This window comes from Acanthopagrus latus, chromosome 6 (genome assembly GCF_904848185.1).
Source record: "Acanthopagrus latus isolate v.2019 chromosome 6, fAcaLat1.1, whole genome shotgun sequence".
In the NCBI taxonomy this organism is placed as follows: Eukaryota; Metazoa; Chordata; class Actinopteri; order Spariformes; family Sparidae; genus Acanthopagrus; species Acanthopagrus latus.
Genome location: NC_051044.1, coordinates 11,105,546 through 11,128,183, shown reverse-complemented (window position 1 = coordinate 11,128,183; position 22,638 = coordinate 11,105,546). Strand labels below are relative to the sequence as shown.

Genomic DNA, 22,638 nt, shown 5'->3' with positions numbered 1-22,638 from the left:
AATAATTGTTTAGTTGCAGCCCCGGTCTTGTTTACACAGCAAAGAAGAATAAGGTTACCTTCTTTTTCTTAAATGTGGCTTCTTGTGTTCTCAGGCAGTTTTCTTGGTCTAATGTAAATTAGCAGCTTTCCACTGTCCGAAGGAAGAGGAAACCTGATTTTCCTTTTATTTTATAACATGACTTATGATTGTACTGATCATTAGACGGAAAACTTAGCATCAGTTTTCAGACATGAAGGATCTTAATCAATTGAAACTGATCACCTGGCAGGTATACAAGTATTTGTTTTCCCCATTTCCATTGGCACGCTTCTCGTTGTTTAAAAGAAAACCTACCCCAGTGTGGGCTAATGAAGATAATGAAGTCACATGTTTTGGCAGATTTATGTTATGTTTTGGAGTAAATACTCAAACTTTGTGTCGTAGAAGAAGAGCAGCTTTATCTGTTTCAGGTTTTTCATGGAAACATTGCCCGGGGTGTTTTTCAAGCCATCCCATCTTGTGAATGTCCTAAAAACTCGATCCCAAATTGATGTAATGGAAACAAAAGTCACATTTTTCTATTCTTAATCATCCGTTTTCCTAGAAAGGGGTTTTGGGTACAGGAGCATCATCATGTGCTTATTTTTGGGTCATGTCGAACAGATGCTGCTCGCAGACCCGGACGCTCTGGTGTAATGACAAATCCACAGTCTGCTGTCACTCCCCAGTCGCGTTAAGCTCCTGGGGTTTTGTTGCTCTCTTTGGGCTGGAGGGGTTTCACCTTGCTGCGTTTCCCCCTCGTGGTGCAGGGCAGTGCCAGGCAGTGCAAGGTGCTGGGAGGATGGGGACAGGAAGAGCTGATGGGGAGTGACACAGTGATATAAGAGGAGGGTGAGAGCAGGTAGTGTGGCTGAGGTGAGAAGAGACCGGTGTGGTAGTGCATTTCAAAGTGGGGGTCCTTTTTTTTTTTTGTTTTGTTTTTCGTCGGAGGTCCTAGTGTGAGGAATGTAGTCTCCCTCTCTCTCTCTCTCTCTCTCTCTCTCTCTCTCTCTCTCTCTCTCTCTCTCTCTCTCTCTCTCTCTCTCCGTCGTCCCGCGGTAGCTCTGAGTGAACTAAAGGGACGAGGAGCCGAGGAAAGCTCTCTGAGGCCACGCTTACAAAGTAAAAACATCTCCTTCCTTTAAGGAAGTAATCAAAATCAATGGTGTTTCTTAGCTTTTTTTGTTCGGTAAACTTTATTTTTTAAAGTGGGATCAGCAGTCTTATGAGTTCACTGAGTATGAGAACTTTTCACAGTGGAGTCAGCGCTGAATGAACATCATCCCAGTCACAAGAAACCTCTTCTTCATTTTATATATTGTAAAAAATGGTTATAGCAAATGACCTTTTTCATTGTTGATACATTTGCTGATAATTTTCTTTATTGTGCGATGTATTTCGGTGTCTCGTTATGTCTGAGCAGCAGTCCAAAACTTGAAGATACTCAGTTTACTATCATGAAAATCAGGATATACATTCACATTTCAGATGAGGCACATGATCACTTATAAAGACCTCAAATGATCAATTCAGAAGTTGATCAAAATTGTTTCCATTTAAGTTCCTTTCATTCTAGAAAAACAGATTAATTGACACATAATTTCCGATCACACCAAGGATATTATGAGTCATCCCCAGAGTCGTAGTCTTGGTCAGAGCAGCTGTAAATCACCTCCTTACTCCATCCCCTGTCTTAAATCTGGCGGTCTCAGATTCTTTGGTCGGTCCTACTCTAGTGTCCAGCCTTGTTCATTGGGAGGCTGGTTGCACGTGGTGCCTCCCCCATAACCCAAGATTGTGATGCTGACACAATCCCGTCAGCCAATGGGAACATTTAGCTTAGTTATACCTGAGCCATGTGGTAACAGCAGCTAGGTGTGACAACAAATGATGGCTAGAGCAAAGTAGCTAGTATACCTTGCAGCGATAAGTGGTTATGCGGCCTCCTGAGTTTTGGAGCTACCTCAATGAATTTTTATGACTAAACAAATGAAATAAATGAAAACAGAATAAACACACATACCTTAAAGGACAACACAATTTCATTCTGTTTCACTTTGTTTATGTGTGGCAGACCCTGCCACCTTTCCAGCTTCAAACAGTGTTGTTGGGACCATATTTTTTGCCCGAGAACAGCTTGTTCATTAAGTTATGGAAACAATAGATATGTCTGGGTTTGTGTTATTACATCAGTCATATTAAATTCTGAGTTTGAATTTCTTCTCCAAAACTACACACCCTTTTAGATAACTGAAAAAAAGATTTATGCATCCCATTTAATTTGGATCTATTCAACAGCTTGGTGAAATAAATTGATAGCTCTACTGTTTTGGTCGGCATATCCTCTTGATTATTGATTATTCCTCAAAAAGCACCAATAGCCATCCCGGAAACACTTCTTACTTGATTGATATTGAGGTATGAGGTTATAAATATTGTCAGTAACACTGAACAATGTTCATTAACACAGACAGAATCATCTTTAAGAAGTAATTGTCTTCCAACACAGTTTCATCAATGCTTGTAATCTGGAATCCTTCTGATCACACAGGCCTGATTCAGTTGTCTTGATGGGACCCACTGCTGCAGTATCGTCGACGTGCTGCACACTGCGCTCAGACGTAACACACGTGCTGTTCTGCGTCTCAGCTCAGATATACTCAAGATATTTTTACCTTTGGTCAGTCAGGAGAAATCGCACCATGCAGGTAGCCGATTGTGTAAGCGGCTTTAGGGTTGTTTCATTTCGGGGAATTTCAGTATCAGATCTGCCTTTCGATTGTCAAACTTTTGAAAGAATTCAACACTTAACCCTGGCGGCCCGTGGAGTCTGAAAGACCTGTGTGACGTTAGGCCTTTACTACTGGTATCAGCGAAAGCCCACAGATTGCCTAAACTAAGTGCCATGCACTGGGGCTGATGCTGAAATCCTGCTTTGTCTTTACAACAATAAATGGACAAAATCTGGAATGTGTCATTGTGTTTGCTAATACTTTGGATTCTTCTTTGTGCTCGTGGTACGCTGTCGATGAAATTGGACGGCAAAAAAAAAAAAAAATCTTAAAATGTGCAGCAACAGTCCACAAGCCTCCACTCTGCTGTTTTTCTGTTTGATGAATGTCATTGTCAAAAGTAAGACACATGCTGCTGTTCTCATTCTGTATCAGCACGTACACAAAATTCAGGAGGTGCACTTGGTCAGCAAAATGAAGGTATCTGCTGTTATTTAACCTCCTCCACACTGACAAAACAAAACTCTTCTTTACATTTATTTTGGAACAATCGGGGTTTTTGTTATAAGTATGTGTTATGTTTGCCTCGATGACTCGGGTTATTAATGCTTAATTCTCTGAATTTATGCTTCTGTGTTAAAAAGTAACTAACACCAACCCTTGTTTGTTTTGTTCTTCACAGGGAGAAAAAGCAGAAAATTCACGATATTAAAAACAACATTAAAGAAGCTATAGAGGTAAGAATCTGATCTTTTGACCCCACATTGCATGGTACAGTGTGAAGTTCAGGTTTCTTGAACCATTCGTAGCACTTTAACCACCGTATAAGCAGCAATGATGTGAGATGTGACTGACTGATTTGAGGACTTGATGAGCAAAGTGTTATTATTTGATTTTGTATAATATTTGAACTTTTGAGAATTATTCCTGACCCACTGAGGCAGTAAAGAAACTTTGTGTCAGTGTTTCCCCTGTAATTGTTTCGTAGCGGTGGTGGCAGCGGTTAATTTTCTGTTTTTGTTCCACATCCATGTTGGTTTTAGTTTTGGTTCTGGGGTTAAATCGATCATGATTAGAGGGCTGCTGCAGTCGCACTAGGCCTTATGCTCGTTGGTCTTTTTGTTTTGTTATCAAGATTTTAACGTTCGATTCCCCTTTTTATCTAGCCTTGGTGGTAGTTTTCTTAATGTAAGGGTCCACCACTCCTGGATAGACTTTAGAGGAAACACTGTTGTTTCAAGACTGACAACAGTCTGAGGCTTTTAAAATGTTGTCCAATGAACGTCAGGAAACAGTTTTCCTTCAAAATAAGAGTCTAGTTCAGTGAAAAGAAGTGCCCTTTGTCGTGTAGATGTAGGAGTTTTTAGCTAATGTAAACTAAATATAGTTGACTATTAACTCTGTAAGTGTTGAGTTTAAAAAAAAAGAGATTGTAATTATAAGTTTTCTTCTTCTGTTCTTTCCATCCAGACGATTGTGGCAGCCATGAATACACTCACACCGCCATGCCAGTTAGCCATTCCTGCAAACCGATGCCGAATCGAGTACGTCATGAACATAGTAAACCAGAAGGATTTCGAGTTTCCTTCGGTAAGTTGAACTCTTGACTCTCTTGACTTTTACAGTGTTTTGTTTCCTTCTTTCAACTGCAAGTCCCCAGTTTTGTACTGATGACCTCTAAAGCCTAAAGTCATCGGTCCGTGAAGTGCTACATCTTATAACCAGTTGTCCTACTATTTGTGCACAGTTGTTAAAAAAAAAATCTGAAAACCAAATATTTGGAAGACAAAGTCAGGAGCTCATCTGTGTGATGTAGAGGCCAGTGTTGGGTACCCCAGGTTTATATAACTTGATTAGAGCCAAAAGAAAAAGATCAACAAGTGTTTGATTTGATAGTCGATGGAAACGTTTTTGTCAACAATTAGATCTTTTCAGTAATTAAATAATATAAATTGTAGCTCCAGCAAAGTGAATGTTTACTGTTTTGTAAAGTCTTCTACAATATTCAACTTAAATGGACTGCAATTTTCTCAATTTTATGACATTTAATAGAGCATACGATTAATCATGAAAATAATCTGTAGTTAATAAGTTGCGTCCCTAAACTTAATTCACCTTTTTGAAATGAGGACTTGAGCAACATGTTGAGCGCTAATGAAATTTTAGCTGTGTTTCAAATTGTTCTCAAAGTCTTATTAAAAGTGCTATCAGACGTCGTCGAGTGTCAGATCTCGCCTGCTGAATCCTCCATCTCCCCTGGCGAGGCGTGCTGTAGGTGTGTAAGATACCTCACAGGGGCAGCCTGGTGTGTTTGCGCTGCGGTTCAGTAATTAGCAGGTGTGCCTCCACTTGGGAAGGCCGTCAATTGAATGAGCCTCTCACCTGAGAGATCCGCAGCGCCTATTAACACTGATTGTCTGTAATAACCCTAAATGTGTCTGGAGGGACCTGTCCTCCAGAAACACACAGGCTCAGAGGGTTTCCCCCTCGAGCTGCAGTCTGCTCCCGGCGGCCCGGCAGAGAGCCGCCACAGGTCGCGGTCCTGCATGAGACTCACTAACCAGAGAGGTCCAGTTTACTCTAGTGAGAAGGAGGCGGACAACAAATAAAGGACTTTGTTGTCTTAATGTATGTTTGTGCAACAGAAGGACAGGTTTACTTCTGTACAGCTCTCGTTTGCTCAGGAGTATATGTCATACGATTAACAAGTCACCTGGTCCGTTATAAAAGATAAAACCGTAACTGAACATTGTTACAGTTAAAGATTAGTACTTTCAAAATAGCGTCCGATGAAAATGTAATGCTAGCTATGAACATCCGAGGAGTCACTTTTCGGTTGAGCGGAAGTGATTATTTAAATAATCACTTTGTTTCTTGAGAGCAAAAAAATAATCTGGGAAGATTTTGATGACTGATTAATGCTGAAAATGGTAAAAGTGTGAGTGGTTTTGGACTGCTGGTCAAACAAAAACAAGACATTTAAATACTTTTTTCAGTTTTCTCACTTTAAGAACGTTTTTATTGAGATGTTGTAGCTGTATTTTTTCGAAAGTATAACGTTGTAATTTTCAGTATATCAATAAAAGGTCATGCATTTGATTTAATGCTCAGTCAAAATTTAATCATGATCATGACGTGTGATCATCAGGAAACATTCACACACATCACAAATCTGTTCATTTGACTTAAATTCTTGTCAGTTTTTAGCTTTCAAAGAAATTCCCTTTGGTTGACCGGGATTTTTTTCCTAAAATCACGCAACGTTTCGTGGCCCAAAATAAAGTGTTTGCAGATTTTCAAAGTTTTACAATATAAAGAGTGATACGCCACTTTAATGAGTAAGTAGAAACAAATATTTAGAGGACAGCTGTGATGTGGTCAAACTGAAAAATGACCAGTCGAACTTTGAAGCTGCGAAATTAGAAAAAATCTGTGGCATATTCTGCAATTTGTCAAATAGCGTTTCAACTGTTTTATAAGGGAGAAGGTTACATACAGAAGAAGAGGAACGCTGTGTCTTCCCTGGTGTTTTTCCAGCATCAGTGTTTAAACCGGTCGTTTCCACTGTGTAGATTTGTACACAACAGCTGAGTTTCCAGTGAAGAGTGTGTGTATTTGTGTGTAAGCAAGAGGAAGTCTCCTGATATTGTTTCTGTTACTTCATGGTTTATTATGCGGGCCTGCCTCGAGCCGACCCTTCCCTCAGGCTGGACCAGACATCCACTGGTAGACTTGCAGGGCCTCTCGATTGGAGGGAGAGGACCGGCACTCGGACTTTGATTTGAGTTTGGTTGTTTTTTTCGTGTCGGGTGCAGCAGGCCGGAGCATAAACGTGGGGAGTCGTCGAAGTTTCTACCGTCATTTTAGACAGAGAATTTCAGCGCCGGTTACCTAAAGCAATGTTTAATCAAAGTAGCAGCTCTCAGAAACAGAAAAGCTCTGTTGTCTGCCCGTAAAAGTGATTGGGTAGTTATTCAGGAAAGAGATTACAGTAGAAAACTATCTGATAGGCTCCTCCAGCTCCTCTACTGCCTCCCTCTCCTCCTCAGCCCCGCTCCCCCCTCGCCTGGCCTTAGGGCCTACTGGAAACCAGTTGGACTGGTTGACTCTGCCCTCAGCAGAGGAGGAAGTGAGAGAGAGAGAGAGAAAATAAGCGCAAGAACAGGATTTAATCTTCATAGTCTCGATTTCCTCTTCGATCCTCGTTTCTAATCAGTTTAGATCCCCAGTCTCCTACAATGTTACTTATAAAATGGACCACACCTTTATGCAGATTAAAAGATTGTTCCAGAGGTTGTTTACTCATGATGTTAATTCCATGCAGACTGATTATTGCCATGCCCACCTGCCCTGAGCCACCTTGTATAGTACAGAACAGTGACACACATCATTGTTCTCAACTAAGTCAAGTTGGTTTTTATTTACTGTAAATACCTAAAAATAAATAAATAAATAAATAAATCACAAATTCGCCTTGCAGGGCTTTGCGAATTCCTACAAAAGACAACACCTTCTGTTCTTAAAAATCCTCAGTTTGAAAAAGAGGAAAAAAAAAAAAAAAGTCCAACGGGAAGCAAAAGGGAGGAATCTCATTACGAGCAACAAAGGAGGCATCCTTCTTCCCGACGGACAAACACAAAGTAGATGTTGTACACACAGAGAGACTCTCTGAATCCACTACATAGGTTTTAAAGACTTGAATGTTGTGCATATGCAGGAATGTTTAAAATGCATTTTGCGAGGTCTCAAAGAATTGAAAACATACACAATACAAGAAATATCATACTTCATTTTTACCTGGTAGGTTACTTAGAACACCAGGACATACATTTACATTTACATTTGGAGCATTTTAGCAGATTGAATAAATCACATACTGCAACATGGCATTAGAGCACAATCTAACACAGGATCTAAAAGTAGGTCTGCATATACTGAGGTCATAGCCATTCCCATTCCCTTTTCTTAAGCAGAGCTGCATCATAGAATAGTTTTTTCTGTCTCAGTCAAACTCTCTGAATTTTAAAAAACAGAAATGATTCGACTATAAGAGAAACTGATCGACGAGCCTGAAGTCGACCTTCATGATCTCTGTCTGCTCCCTTGAAATGCACTAAAGTCTGTTACGTGTTAGTGAGTCTGAGATGAGTGATGTCACAAGTTAGTGTGTGGATGAACGCTACTGTTAAAAATGAGACACTGCATTTCACTTCAGTTATTGGCTAGTATAAAGTGTCGTGGATTTGTGAGGTTTATAGTTCTTGATTCTTATTTCATATTTTTTTGATTAGCTGCACATGAAACATTAACTCCTCATTTAGACCCATTTTTATACAGCAACGTCGTTATTATTTGATGAAGCTTCTGTTAGAGACAACGAGAGCTGCCACTTACAAAATTATTTTCATTATCTATTAAGCTGAAATAATTAATCTTTTATTAATCTATCAATCATTTAGTTTTAAAAGAAGTCAAATGTTAGCACCTGGAGCTCAAGATGATGTCTACAAAATTGACAAAAACCAAAAGATATTGGATACTTAAGAGGTGGGGACCAGCAAAAGTCAAATTAAATTAACCAAGTACTTGATTTGTTGATCGATAGAAATATATATCAGCAAGTATTTGGGATGATTTAATTGTTTAGGAAAAATGGTTAACTGTCATCGCACCCCCTGTCTCAGTTGTGTTGATCTGCTCCTTTTTTTCTTTGGAATTTTAACCTGAATACTTTGGGGTTTTTAGACCATTGTGCACGTAAATAATACAGTTGAAAGAGGGTCACCTTTGGCCTCTGGAAGCTGTGAACGGCATTTTCCGCTACTTCGAGGTTATCTTTTTTTCCGGGTTTGTGAGTTACTGAGGAAACTTGTTCTGACTCGTTCTCTGTGAGTGATCCTAGTTTTAACTCAAAAGAGTTAAATAATAGCAAAGGACAATAAAAAGACCTTTTACAACGCTCTAGCCTCTTTCTAATCACTCTTGGTAGCCTTCCGACTTGTTTGAGAAACAGGAAATACATGATATATTGCAATACTAAACAAACTGGAAACAAAACTGCTAGTTTGAAACAGACGCTAAGCGTCATCTCATTACCACCTCGGTCATCCCGTCCACTTTTACAAACTTACATAAATTCATCAGTTACAATCGTGGCCGTTGCAAAACCTGCTCACTCATGGTTAAATTAAGCACTTCTGAGGGTATACAGTCTAACTCTATGGCTTATAATGGCTTATTTGTGCTTGACCAGATTGTATGTGAGCGGCTGAAGATCGTAGTGAGGAGATAGGCCCCTGTGTAGTGACAGCCAAGCCTTGTGTCAGTACAAAGCTCTCCGTTTCTTCATGAACTCAGTGAACCACTCTGTTTCCTGCCTCCGTCAGGGCCCGCTCATCTGCCGCTCCTCTCCAAGCCGGCCTTAAACCACAAACTAAACGAGGGAGTATCGCCGCCTCCCCCCCATCTGTCCTGAAGCTTTTTTCACCCGCCAAGAAGAGAAATGGGCTTCAGCCAGCCCCAAACCTTCGTTTATCAGTGTCAGGACTCAGTCATTTGCTGTTTGCTGCATTTGAATAATCATGAGCAACTTTTTTTTAACAGCATTTCTTCTCTCACCTTTTTTTCATCCTGCAACTAATGATTATTGACCTTATTCTCAATTAATCCATCCTCGTGGTGTCACAATTTCAATTATAAATCAAAAATGTATCAGAATACCTTTCCCTTTTTTCCAAACTTTAACTCTGGAATCTTGATTTTTTTTTTTGTGAATAACATTTGAACCTGACCAACCGTAACCTGCAAAAAGCCACCATGTTGATGAAGTCACACTGTTAGTCACAAAATACCAGCATCTTTTTAAAGAAGAAATTGGGCATAAAGCTTGTGATCTGTGGATCTTTACAAGTCCAGATCCAATAGTCTTACAATGGCATAGCTGTCGGCGCTGAAAAAGAACAAAAAACAATTCATTGAAAAATCTAATTTAATCGTCACCTAAAAAGTTGAAGTCAAATTGAATCATGGATTTGGAGGATCGTGAAAACCCCTAATTGTGTGATTTGATAAAGTGTCAGAAAATAGAGAAATATGCTTCAACAACTCCAGGCTTTAAATATGTTCATTTAAATGTCATGCAGGACAAATAAAAGCATGAAATCCTCTGACGACAACAGTTATTCAGTGATCAAAATAGTTGCAAAGTACTTTTTTGTTCCTCAACTAATCGACTGAACCCAGTGAAAGGTTGGCCTCATTCAGCCAGCTGCTCATTTGCGAACATTGTGTCCATAAGTAAATCTGCATTTTTCGCACAACAATTTTTGGTGACTTGCTGCCGGTAGCATTTTCTCTGTCTGCATCTGTAATCTTAGAGACTCAGGACACTGAAAAGATGGATTCAGAGTGATATTCTACAGCAGGTCAAGACTGATGTTAACGGACGGCCACTGCATTGCTTATCTGTTGCGTAGGCACCAGGCAAATGTCACCCTTATTTGCATGAAGTTTAAATTGGTCAACTAACTTTCAACCCATTTACTGATTATTGGTCCAAAGAAATAAATAAGGTAATACACTTTTGGATCCAATAAATGCAGGAGGAAGCTTAACATGCTTGTTGACAGCCTGTTTGGAGTTCTCAGAGTTGAGAATACTAGTATGAGACTCGAGATGAGTATGAAATGTAAACAGTGTCAAAACGTTCACCCTAATTAGTTTGTTGCCTTCATTTGTGATGTCACATCATTGTTTAGGGTAGCCTCGCCTGCTAAAAGCGAGAGCCTGACTTGCAGTTATTTCTAGTCGTGGCATGATGTTGATCCTGATGCCTCTTGTCTCTCTTTCCAGGAGTTTTACGACCATGCAAGGATCCTCTGGCAGGACGAGGGTGTGCGCTCCTGTTGGGAAAGGTCCAACGAATATCAACTCATCGACTGTGCACAGTAGTGAGTCTCTTTTCACTCCATTTTCAATTAAACATCATATTTCCAAGGGCTCTCACGAGGTGCAGGTGGACACGACTTGTGACTCTCTCAGCACTCGCATTAACCACATGGCAACAACACCCAAACACCAAACAGCATGAGAGCTGTGTGTGTGTGTGTGTGTGTGTGTGTGTGTGTGTGTGTGTGTGTGTGTGTCTATATATATAGATAGATAGATAGATAGATAGATATAGATATATATGTACACACACACACACAGCTCTCATGCTGTTTGGTGTTTGGGTGTTGTTGCCATGTGGTTAATGCGAGTGCTGTCATGGTTCATGAGGTGACAGTGAGCGCTGCGCTACCTACGCTGTGTGTGTGTGTGTGTGTGTGTGTGTGTGTGTGTGTGTGTGTGTCTGTGCCAACTAGTGTGAACTGATAGTAGGTAGTTAGGACACGGTAATGAATACACCTCAGCGCGATCTGTGTTTTTTTTTACTTCCCGACCCTGTTTGTGGCTCCGAGCCTCAAGCCCACCCTTTCCTTCAGAGGACAACACGATCGTGAAAAATGTTGTTATTTGTTGTTGTTTATTTAAAAAAAGAAATAATTTACTAAAACAGCATTGTTAGCGAACCTCATTTACACAAACAGGAGTAAATGTTGCATTTAAGGAGTAGTTTGAGTGGCAGATTCAGTGTGTAGTGACTATTTACAGCAGCAAGATGATGAGTATCTAAGAATAAACTATGGTGTGGCTCACTGATGTGTTTTTAATTGTTTTTAGCCACACTAGCAGCATGGCTCTAGAGGTCGACAGGAATATCTCTGCAACTACAATGGCACTCAGTAGAGCACATACCTCCGCCAAGACCCCTACAGCGCTGTTTATTCGCAACAAATTGTACCCACTCAAAGATACCAGCAACCAAATTTATGCAGATTTTTCTCCCATCAACATCCATGCACTATTCCCCAAGAAATAAACGATAATTCCTCGGTCTGTCTCTTTTAAGTTTTGAGTTTTCATCTTGATCCTTTCCAACACTTTGGTTTGCTTTTGTTTATCAACTGTACTTTGTTTATAGTGCTTATTAGCAAATATTAGCATGCAGAGTTTAGCTGAAAGGTGCACTGCGTAGTTTTGGGGAAATCATGTCAGATCTGATCTTTTTTTTTTAATGCCTAAACAAATAAAATAAACAAACTCTCTTTGTTTCCATCACTGAATAAACAAACTGACTTTAAAGATCAACACAAATACATACTGTTATACTTTGTTTATATTTTGCGGACCCTGCCACCTTTCCTAGCTTCAAACAGTGTTATTGGGACCTGATTTTCCTCTGAGAACAGCTTGTTTATTCACTTATAAATATTTCTGAGTTCGTATTATTACATCATTAATATTGTAAATATTAAAAGTCTGAGTTTGAATTTCTTCTCCAAAACTACATAGTGCCCCTTATCTCTGTGCCCGAGAACAGCATCACAGTGGCTCTATGGTGGCCGCAGACTCATAGTGACATTGGACAACAATGGAGGAAGCTTTGGCTAAACAGGCGATACTTGACAGTATAGGGTCAGTTCATAGTTGGGGTGGGTTTTTGTCTTTTCACAGGACTTATTTGCAATCAGGAAAATATAAATTGTCAGCAGATTCAGGGCTGAAAGGTATTATTTTGACAGATATTACAAATGTTATATGATTTTATGATGTGGGGAATGATGATGTGGGAATGATAATATTTACTTGGTTTGTATTTATCAGTTGCAAAGTTATGCTTAGTGTGTCGGTAATTAAGAAGACTTTCGTTTCAGGCTGCACTAGTTTGCTGTCTTGCCAAACAACTTCAGCACTGACCGGCTGGTTTGTGTGTGTGTGTGTGTGTGTGTGTGTGTCTGAACGGGGGATGGCAGCGACAGAGATTGTGTCCTTGCTGACTCTTGAATGTTTTCATTGCTGGTGTTTTGTGCGTATCGAAATTATTCGTCACAAGTGCTGAGGCAGGGTATTTTTTCCCAAAAAATCCTGAGCTTCCTGAAACCCCCCCGTCGGTCCGGACTCTCCCTCTGTTTCAGACTCTTTTCTTTCTTTTCTGGTGTTTTTTTTCTTATCCGCCTTTTGATCAGGCCTGCCTCTGTTATAAGGCATGCAGCGGTCACATGAAGCCGGAGTTTCTCGGAGGGCGGAGGCTTGCAGAGTCTCTCACATGTGTACACGAGCTTGTTTGTGTACAGTATGTGCCGCTGCAGCGACATGCATGTGTGAGATGGTTGGGTTAGTGTTTTGTAGAAGTAACTTTATGCAGTGGCGGAAGAATTTCTTTGCTAAGGTAAAACTGTTGGTTATGAATAAAAGTCCTGCATATGTTTGAGTACATTTTGCTGATACTATTCATGTATTCTGAGTATCTAAAGTGAAATGGCGATGTTGTAATGCTGATCAGTCACTTTTAAGTACAGTTACACTGTTGAAAGCGTTGCTAGTTGATGTAAAATTAGGAAGTTGTTTCCAATCTATTGGTCGGGCCCCTCCAAAGGATCATATAATTTAAAAAGGAACAAGCAATGTCCTGCTACACAAACTTGTTCTTGTCATATTTTGGACTTTTCTCTTGTATTATTTCTATTAGGGCTTCAGTTAGGGCTTTAAATAAGGTAAAACTGCAAAATAGTTGTTATATAGCAAAAAAGCTTATCAGTACCAAAACCCCCAAACCTTGATAACCTTGGTGAAATGTTGTTTTTTTTTTAATGCCATAACAAATAGCAATACCAATACTTGAGAATGGCTGAATACTTAAAAAATTAATGTCTTTGATTAAAGTGAGTAACATGTGTTGCCCCTCTCAGCCAAGAAAAGAAGAACGGCTGAATGATGTGAGTATTTGCTGTTTATTACCACCAAAAATCAGAAACAGGACTATTCGTGGAACGATATAAAAATTTAATGTAATGATCAGCCTTTCCATTATAATTGCATTTTCACAATATTATATGATCATCCTCAAAATATCTCAAAACTTTAAAATGAAAAAACACAAAATTATGGAATCACTTTAATGTCAGATTTTATGAGGAAATAAATGTTGTTGTTTTTTTTGTTTTTTACAATGAAAGTATTAAATGAAATGAGTGAAAATAAATCACAAGTTCTTCCTGCATAAATAAAGGACGTAAATGAGAGTAACCTCTTTGTCGGTCTCTAGTTTGGAATTTTGTTTATCTTGTCAATTAAAGACAAATCAGGCAAACAATATATGACTGTACGTCCGCCAGCTGGATGGCTTTTTCAAGTGATTGATGTTTGGAATGATCATGACTATCCCAATACTGAAAAGTCAACATGATCTTCTCAGTGTGAGTGTTTTTTATTGTGATCTGCGATAAAATCTTCTTTCGCCCCATCCTCTACATATCTACCTGAAATTGACCGTACATGTGCACATGTGCCTCGTGGATGTGTACGTGTGTCCTTGTCACCTCAACTGCATGCGAGTCCACATGTGTTTCGTTGCTTCTGTGTGTGATACTGTTTTTTTTTTTTTCTTCGTGGAGAGTTCGGATGTCAGCAGAATCTCTGTGTGAGATGATCATGAAAGACCTTCCTTGCAAGAATATGTGATTGGGGAGGGGAGAGCGTTGCAAAGCTAAAAGAGAGACGAAGCGATTGAAAAAGACGATTGAAGAGATGGATTCATTGAAATGGAGAAAGAGAGGGCTTCCCTGCATTGCGGGATCTCTCCTCTCCTCTCCTCTCCTCTCCTCTCCTCTCCTCTCCTCTCCTCTCCTCTCCTCTCCTCTCCTCTCTCCCACACCCAGCAGCCCCAGTGTTATGGATCAGATGCTGGGCTGGGTGGCCAGACCGGAAGTGCTCCCCTCCCCCCTCTGTGTGCTTATGTAAACGGAGAAGCAGAGAAAGAGAGAGGGGAGAGCTATTTTTAACCCAGGCAGGCTGCAGAAGGAGAAAGAATGAGCGAGTGTGTTAGGAGAGAGACAACTTCAGCATTATTGATGAAGGTTGTTAGCATTAAATGAAAATGTAAACCCCTGGATCAGCGCTGGGGAAGTCAGGGCCACCCCGCACGCCCCCGCTTCTCTCTTTTTTATGAAAAGACCAATTATATCATCCGATTCTTGCCACGATAGAGATAAGAAAAAAGGGAAGAAGAAGTAGTTGATGGGGCGGCGAGGCTTTGTTGCCTCTGTCTGACAAGAAGGAAGTCACTGAAGCTTCCCTGGCTGTGTTTCTGCTCTGTCATGCCCCTCTATGATGTGGTTTTTGTTGTTGTTGTTGTTGTTTTTTTTTTTATTCACACTTCCTGACTACCTTATTTGGTCACACACTTTGTTTGCAAGAAAGTAGTCGTCCTTGATTGCCCGCGGATGTGTCGCTTTCAGTCGGTGTCAGTTCTGTTGCTGTAATGTTGCCGGCAAGTCACATCCAAATCTGCACATCACAACTGTTGCTGCAGGGTTTGTTTTGTTTCAGCTGTAAACTGAACATCCTGAAAGATCCAGCGGCCTTCCACTGATTGTAGATCACTTGTTTGCTATATTGAAGTGGATAGACAGACAGTATCTTGATATTCTATTAATTGTAAAAAAAAAAAAAATAATAATAATAATTCTTCATGACAGTAACTTCCTTGCTTGGCATTCAGGAAGTTACAGAACCTGATCAAAACCTAGTCGGCTACATACCCCCTGTAGAACTACGAGTCATTTTTACACCTGGTTTTAGAAAGAATTGAGCGTTAGTCGTTATGCTAAGCTAAGCTAACCAGGTGTCAGCTGTATCTTCGTGCCTCGTGTGCAGACGTGAGAGTGTCAGCGGTCCTCTCATCGACCCCTCTGTGAGAAAAGCTCACAAGTGAAATGTGTCACGGTTCCTTTCAATGACGAGGGAGGAACAAAGGACATTTATGGGCGGAATGTGGCATAAACAAAGAAAATAAATGCAAACACATGGCCCAGAGAGAAACTGGTGAAAAGCAGCCAATCACGAGACACTGCTGACCAGTTGCAGGCGATTATGTATTTGGAGAGAGGGTGAACAAAGGAGCCTGTTCACAGAGCTGTGGTATGGTTCCTGTGTGACACACTGTGTGTTTGTTTATCATGCAGCGTATACGTACAGACAGGACAGACATTTAGAGATATCTAACGTTTCTGCCTTAAAGGTGCAATATGTAAGATTTGGTTAGAGAAAGTTAGTTGTTAGAAGTTTTGACATTATGAAATCTAAGTATTGTGTTGCAGAGATATCTTCTGATGTTAGCATGCTAACTAGCTAATCCCAGCCTGTCCTGGTCCAAAGCTCCTCTGCAAGCGATATATAAAGACCAACGCTTCCCCAGTCCTCCGAGCTCCAAGTCTGTGCGGCTAGCTGCATGGCTAATTGAGCTAACCAGCTAACAGCAGCCTATTTGCACGTCTAAAAACGACAAGACCTGTCTTGTGTATTTTGTTGTTTCGTGTACTCATGTTATCCCAAATTCTGGTCAAAGCGGGAGAAATCGCCACATTTCGTTTGCTCACCTGTCGCTGTAACTTCCAGGAGAGAGTAAGAGAGTAATAGATTGTCATCGGTAGTCATACTTTAACTCCCATCGTCCCAAGCTCCTTCAACTTTTGTGTTGTTCTGATTGAGATGCCCCTACCAGCATACAGTTACATGCAGTACAATACAAATATTTACATGTTTGAGCCAATCAAATGTGAGAATGTTTGAGTTCATTAGTTGTCAGTTATGTTGGTACCTGTGGAAGCCAAAAAGTTTTTTTTTTCTTGACTGTACATTTGAGGCCTTGCACCACATTTCCAGACGGAGACAACACGAGGACGAGAGGAGGAATGTGAGCGGACGTCTCCATACGTTCACTTATCCGTGTCTGTTTGCGTTATGTGTCGCCTGGCTGTGATACCCGCTGAGCGTTTGCTGCCGTGTTTATTATCTGTCGATTCTCTGAAATCTTGTCCCAGTGATAATGTGCCGTCATGTGCAGGAGTCCCCCTGATTTACTTCTCCGGCATCCTCCCCAGAGCCTCTTTCCTCTCCTCTCCCCCCTCTCTCTGTGTCTCTGTGATGTGTAGTGGTGTTTCTGCAGGGACAGAATGTGGCTCGGATTGAGTCTCTGACTCATCGTGAGGAGAGAGGGAAAGAGAAGGAGGGGTGAGGGATGGGAAAAGATGGGAAAAAACTGATTTTTTTTTGGGGGGGTAGTGTCAATACTTGGTGTTCAGAGATTGTGAATAAATTGAGATATATGTGCAGGCAGCGGATTAAACATGCTCTGGCCGTGTGTAGCATGAGTCAGGTACATGTATCTGCTGTTGCTGTAATCTCACTGTATTGTGATTTTCTGAATGCTGTGTGTGTTCAGTGATTGTGCCGCTCCCAGTGCCCAGCTGCTGTGTGACGGGCCAGTGTTCCCAGTGCGAGCTTCTCTTTCTTTCTTTCTTTCTTTCTTTCTTTCTCTCTTTCTTTCTTTTTTATTGTGTTTTTCTTTCTTTCTTGTGGTGTTTTCTTTTTTTACTTTGTGTTATTTTTTTCTTTTTCTTTTTTTTGGTCCTCCCCATAATTTTTTCCTTTGTTTCTATTTGTCTCTTTCTTTGGTTCAGTTTGTCCTTCTCTCCCACTCTTTCCTTTATTTGTCATTGTATGTTTGTTTCTTTTCTTTAATATTATGTACTTCCCTTTTATTGTCTTTCTTTCTTTCTTTCTTTCTTTTTTATACGCTCTTTCTTTTTGTTTTGTCTCTGGTTATCTTTAAGTCATTGATTCTGACTTTGTTCATTTTCACTTCTCCTCCTCTCGTGTTCTTTTGTTAATTGCTAACTTTTTAAAATTTCATCTTTGTTCTCCTTTTCTTCCCTCCTTCTTTCTTGCACTTCTTCCTCCGCTCCGTCTCTAACCCACTCCATTCCCTGCATTTCTCTCTCTCTCTCTCTCTCTCTCTCTCTGTCTCTTTTGTTGCACGCTCTGTTTCTCTCCCCCTCCTTGCCTTTTCTATCCGTTGATCGTGCTCTTTATTTCTCTCTTTCTCTCTCTCCCTGTCTGTCTCTCTCCCTCTTTCTGGCCTCACTCCAGTCGCACAAGATTTGGAGCCGATTGTCTATTTATAGCGCCTGTGGTTCTGTCGCCATGACAACCAAGCTGGAGGCCAGGGCGCCAGGGAGCTATTTTTGGAGCAGCGCTGTAATGTCAGACACAGCCTTCTCTCTCTTTTCTTTCCTCCTCTTTCTCTCCCTCTCTCGCTCTCGCTTTGGATGTGGTGTGTGTGTGTGTGTTTGATTAAGGATCGGCCGGTGAAGCCTTCGGTTTGGTCGGCTCTCAATGCGAAAGCGCTAAACGTACAAAGAAGCAGTAAAGCCCCTCGAATCGTTCCGCTCGGCGGGCCGTGCACGATCTTTTCCCCCCTTGAGGAAGCGCCAAGACAATTTTCTGACTTGACTTGTTGTTTCGGAGGCTCGTGAAGCTTCAGGGTTTTTTTGTGTGTGTGTGTGTGTGCAGAGATTGATTTCAGTGTCCTGAAAAATGACAAATTTACTGTTTGCTCTCAGTTTTGCAGTGCAATTTCCAAGTTGTGCAATTTAGCTGGAACACTTCACGATAACGGTGAACTTGGGGTGAATAGTGAGAAAGACGTGGTGAGAGCTGCTCTTTCAAGTGTTTTTGCATTTATGTTTTGTTTTCAAATAAAGTGAAGGGCTGAAAGGAATAAATGCATTATGTGCCCCAGCTCCATTTTCCATTATTTTATTGGACAAATATCCGTCACTTTTAAAACTTTTAAATTCAATACATCATATTAAGATTCTACATTTTCTGTTTCTCATACCTGTTGCTGTGTTAAGTTTTATTTACGGTACGTGAAGGATTGCTTTACCGGGTCCTCTGTTTTACTGAAATGTTAAATTAGTTTTCATTGTTAATGCTGAAGCCTTTTGTCTGGGCTGATTTCTGTCCTCTTTAGAAAGAACAATAAATTGCTTGTTAAACTTGTGAAAATCTGGGAGACATGAATGGATTTTGGCAGATGTGGAAAGAGGCACTTTTTAGGGACGTAATCCTGCCGGCCAGCTCGTATGTGTGTGTGTGTGTGTGTGTGTCACACAGCCGATCAGCGGAGGCGCTCGGATGCAGGGCAAAGGTCCCCAGATGTTGTGTGTGTGTGTGTGTGTGTGTGTGTGTGTGTGTCTCACATTTGACATAAATATTGTTAAGTTTGTTTTTATAGTTCACTTCTTGTTAAACAGTGAATGCGGCCTGGTTTTTAAATGGAGGAAAGAACACTGACAAACATTTTTTTAATACGCCCAGCTGAAGCGAATATCAATTTTTTATGTCATGTTTTAAAAATTAAGCCGATAATTTGAGATGCTCCTCTCGAAGCTGCTCAAGTTACCTATCCTATAAAGTTTATGATGTTTTGCACCCCGGTAAATGAAGCTAATAATTCAGCATATTTTCCAGCCCCGGCTGTTTGTGTGCAGGCCAGACAAGCCGGAGTAGATTAATCCCATGTAGAGCTGAAGATGCATACTGGCTCATAATCTGTGTAATCCTTTGTCCTAATACTGCCACTTTAACAAGATGAGTGCATTATGGGAGTGTTATCAGCTTTGTCGGGGCCCGTACACCGCTGTTGATGCTGGAGCCTCTTATGTCCGTCCAGCATGCGAAGAGGGGAGTTTAATTGTTGATAGTACGGGAGATTTTTTTTGCCACACAGAATTATTCTGTTGCAGCCGTTGAGACTATTTTGTCTCAGGGCAGGAATTTCTTATTTGATTTTCCTTTAGTGTCTGTGGAAGGAGATATATGGATTTTACATGTTGCTTTATTGTTGAACGGCGAATATTTACATTAGTGCAATATTGGAAAAGGAAAAATGATTTGATATCAATAAAGGAAAAAAGAAAATGTAGCCTATTTTTCTTTAAAAAACATTAAGTCAGAATGTTGAATTAAATTTGCCTTAAACTTTTTTTATTTTTCTCAGTTCGAAACTGGTGCTTGTGATGCAAATTAAGATTGAATTTAGATTAAAAGTGTCTGGGGTTGTTTATGTGGAAATAAAACATATTAGATATTAAGCATAATTTTCTAAAAGACATGAATAATATTTTTTTTTTTTTGCTCTCTCACTATCACTATCACTGTGTCTTCAAACCAGCAAAAAATGACATCAAAGTAAAAAAGCGCAGTCAAAAAAGTTAAAAATATACTTTATCTTTTCTTGTAAATACTGAGTTATTTTCAACCACCAGACAAGAGTCCTGTGTGTATTTCCAGAGTTTAAGTCAGCCCGTCTGCCACCCCAGAATAACCCTGACAGGTTAAACATAACACCGCAGACCTCTCTGTTACTGGGGCAGCCACTATTATTTAGTTCAACTTACTAAGCACGGTTATTATTGGCACTTCTCCTATTAATAGGGAGAACTGCTAAAAATTGAGCAGTGTGTGTTTGTCCTGGGCGTGTCGACGCCTCAGACGAGAGCCGTAGATAAACAAGAGTTTGGCCCCGGCAGATGTCGGCAGCGGTGGCCATGTTAACTCTGTCATCATTAGAGCTTTTAGGTTCTGTCACATCCCAGGTTATTTATGTGTGTGGGAGCGGAGCGTGGGGATGTTACGGGAGGGTGAAGGTAGCGGGAGCCGGGGATCTGGGGCAGCTCGGCAGAACAGTTGTCCACTGAGTGCTCTGGCTGTTCTGGCACAGCGGAGGCTCTGTGGTGTGGGAACAGCTGAGACACTTGGCCCCTGCAGGGAGCCCGCGGTACCAGACGGGTTGGCTGTTTAATTGCCTCCGTGTGTGTTTTTTATATGCATGTCTGTGTATTTGTGCAGAGATATGCACGCTGTTTGTCCTCCCATTTCTCTTTTCCTTTCCCCCGACTCTCCTCCCCGTCTGTCCCTCCGTACCGTACCGCAGCGTCCCAGCCGACCCAGCCCCCCCCGTTCCTCTCAGTGTGTTACCTGCAGCCCTCCTGCCACATTTCACCCCTGCCTGCCACATTCCTAGTTATCTCAGAGGGGGTTACATACCTTTTGCCCCGAGAGGCAGCGACGAGCGAGCGCCTTGCCTTTCTAAGTTGTAAGAACCGGCGGGCAGGCGATCAGTCAAAACAGACAGCCGTGCAGGAATCAAACGGGAAATTAGCGTGTCTGTCTACATTAGCAGCCACTTACATTAGCAGGTAATCAGCTGTCACTCTGAAAACAGAGTTTCACAAATATTTCAGCTCGCAAACCCTCACGGAGTTCACCAGGAAAGTAATTTGTCAAGGTGGTCATCAGTAACAATCACCTCATTCGTTACATAGGGATGCAAGTTGGTGCTTATTAGAATTAATATTATAAGCTTAGTATGAAAATGTAAAAATTATTAGAGGTGGTCTTAATTTCAGGCAAATATACTGCAGGAAAACTTCCTTTAAAAACTATATTATTACTAGTTGCAAATGTCTGCGTGTTGTGACCAGTTGATCTGATGAGACATTTTCTTTTTAGAATTAGATTTTTGTTTTTAAGTTTTAAGTCCTGAACATGTTAGAATATCAAAAAAATTACATGAAGACACTGCAGATAATAGAGGAAAATTGAGGAAAAAATATGCTGTTCCCTATTTTTTTTGTTGTTGTCTGTCACTATTAATTTTATGTGTTGCAACACTAAGGGACTTCTTCTGTCCATATTGAAGGCAGATTGCAGTAACAGTTTGCCTTGTTGTTGTTGTTTTTAATATTCTGTCTTAATTTTGTACTTTTGCAATTTGTAGCTTAATGAATTGTATCTGATTGAATTTCAGGACTTCCGGTGACTAAAGGTGCTGACACTTAATTTCTGAAACTTTATTTGTGGGAGCGTTTCTCTGTAAATGTTTCAGTGTTTAACAGAAGCTTATTAGTGATAGGACAGCAGTTCTTTTCCACAATTTTCATTTTCACTTGGGGAAAAAAATGTAACTCGTGTTGATGTGACATTTGTCGATGTCTCTGCAGCACTACGGTACTCAATTATTATGTGTTTGTCACACATTTTACTTTAAAAAATAATGGCAGCTTCTTGTGATTTGGATATTGTGTTTGGCCATGTTGCAGTTTCAGTTATATTTAGATTTATTGTGCAGCCCCAATGCCATTTAATTTTGTGAAGGTGATTGTGTGTTGTTGGCTGTACACAGAAATTTTGTTAATTCTTCCTCAGTACGCTCAGCTGTTATAACAGTCCTGCTCATTACTGACATGTTGTCCGTGCCTGATGGATGCAGACTAGTGGGACACTTTCTGTAGTGAAAATTGTGGTTTATCTTAAAGATAATCACCAAATTCCTACCAGTGTAGTGTCACGGATTTCAGCCCATTCTACTGTGAGGGTGTCTGTGTAACACCGTCCAGCCCCTCATTCTGCTCACATTCGTCCTGTATTCACACGTTTGGTGGGTGAGCAGCCCACGTACTGTACATGAGGATGTTTAGTCAGTCGGTTTTTTACTCTCTCTGTCAAACTTCTCCAGCCTGCAACACATGAGACGCTCAGTCGTGTTTCCCTGACGCATTCTCATTTCAAACTCTCGGTCGTCTTTTTCTTGAGGCCCTGTTTTGAGTCCTGACTTGTTGCAGCCTCCAGCAGGTGGCCCTGATACAGTCATCGTGAAAACACCAGGGCAGCTCGCGCTCCTTGAAAGAGGAGCAGCAATGTAGGCCAGTTCATCGGAACAATTAGCATGCACTTGGGTAGGCGCTCTGCAAATCTGAACACCGTGGGCCTGCATACCCGCCCACGCACACACACACACACACACACACACACACACACAGAGACACACACAAATACACACCTCTCCTCCTGCGCAAGTATTACTACAGCAGCTCCATTGACGAGGCTTCTCTGGTCTGACAGAGCAAACGGCTGCTGGTGACTCAGACTGGCTGCC

The 22,638-nt window shown here is 40.9% G+C and overlaps 1 protein-coding gene across 2 annotated transcripts in view; it reads left to right on the top strand.

Annotated features, from left to right (window-relative positions):
- LOC119021085 (guanine nucleotide-binding protein G(s) subunit alpha-like) overlaps positions 1 to 22,638 on the top strand; it is a 35,811-nt gene that overhangs the window by 6,692 nt on the left and 6,481 nt on the right. For both annotated transcript variants that reach the window (XM_037101063.1, XM_037101062.1), the window contains 3 exons: positions 3,436 to 3,490; positions 4,224 to 4,343; positions 10,605 to 10,702. In XM_037101063.1, the coding sequence (XP_036956958.1) occupies positions 3,436 to 3,490; positions 4,224 to 4,343; positions 10,605 to 10,702 (273 nt within the window). The remainder of the gene's footprint in view (positions 1 to 3,435; positions 3,491 to 4,223; positions 4,344 to 10,604; positions 10,703 to 22,638) is intronic.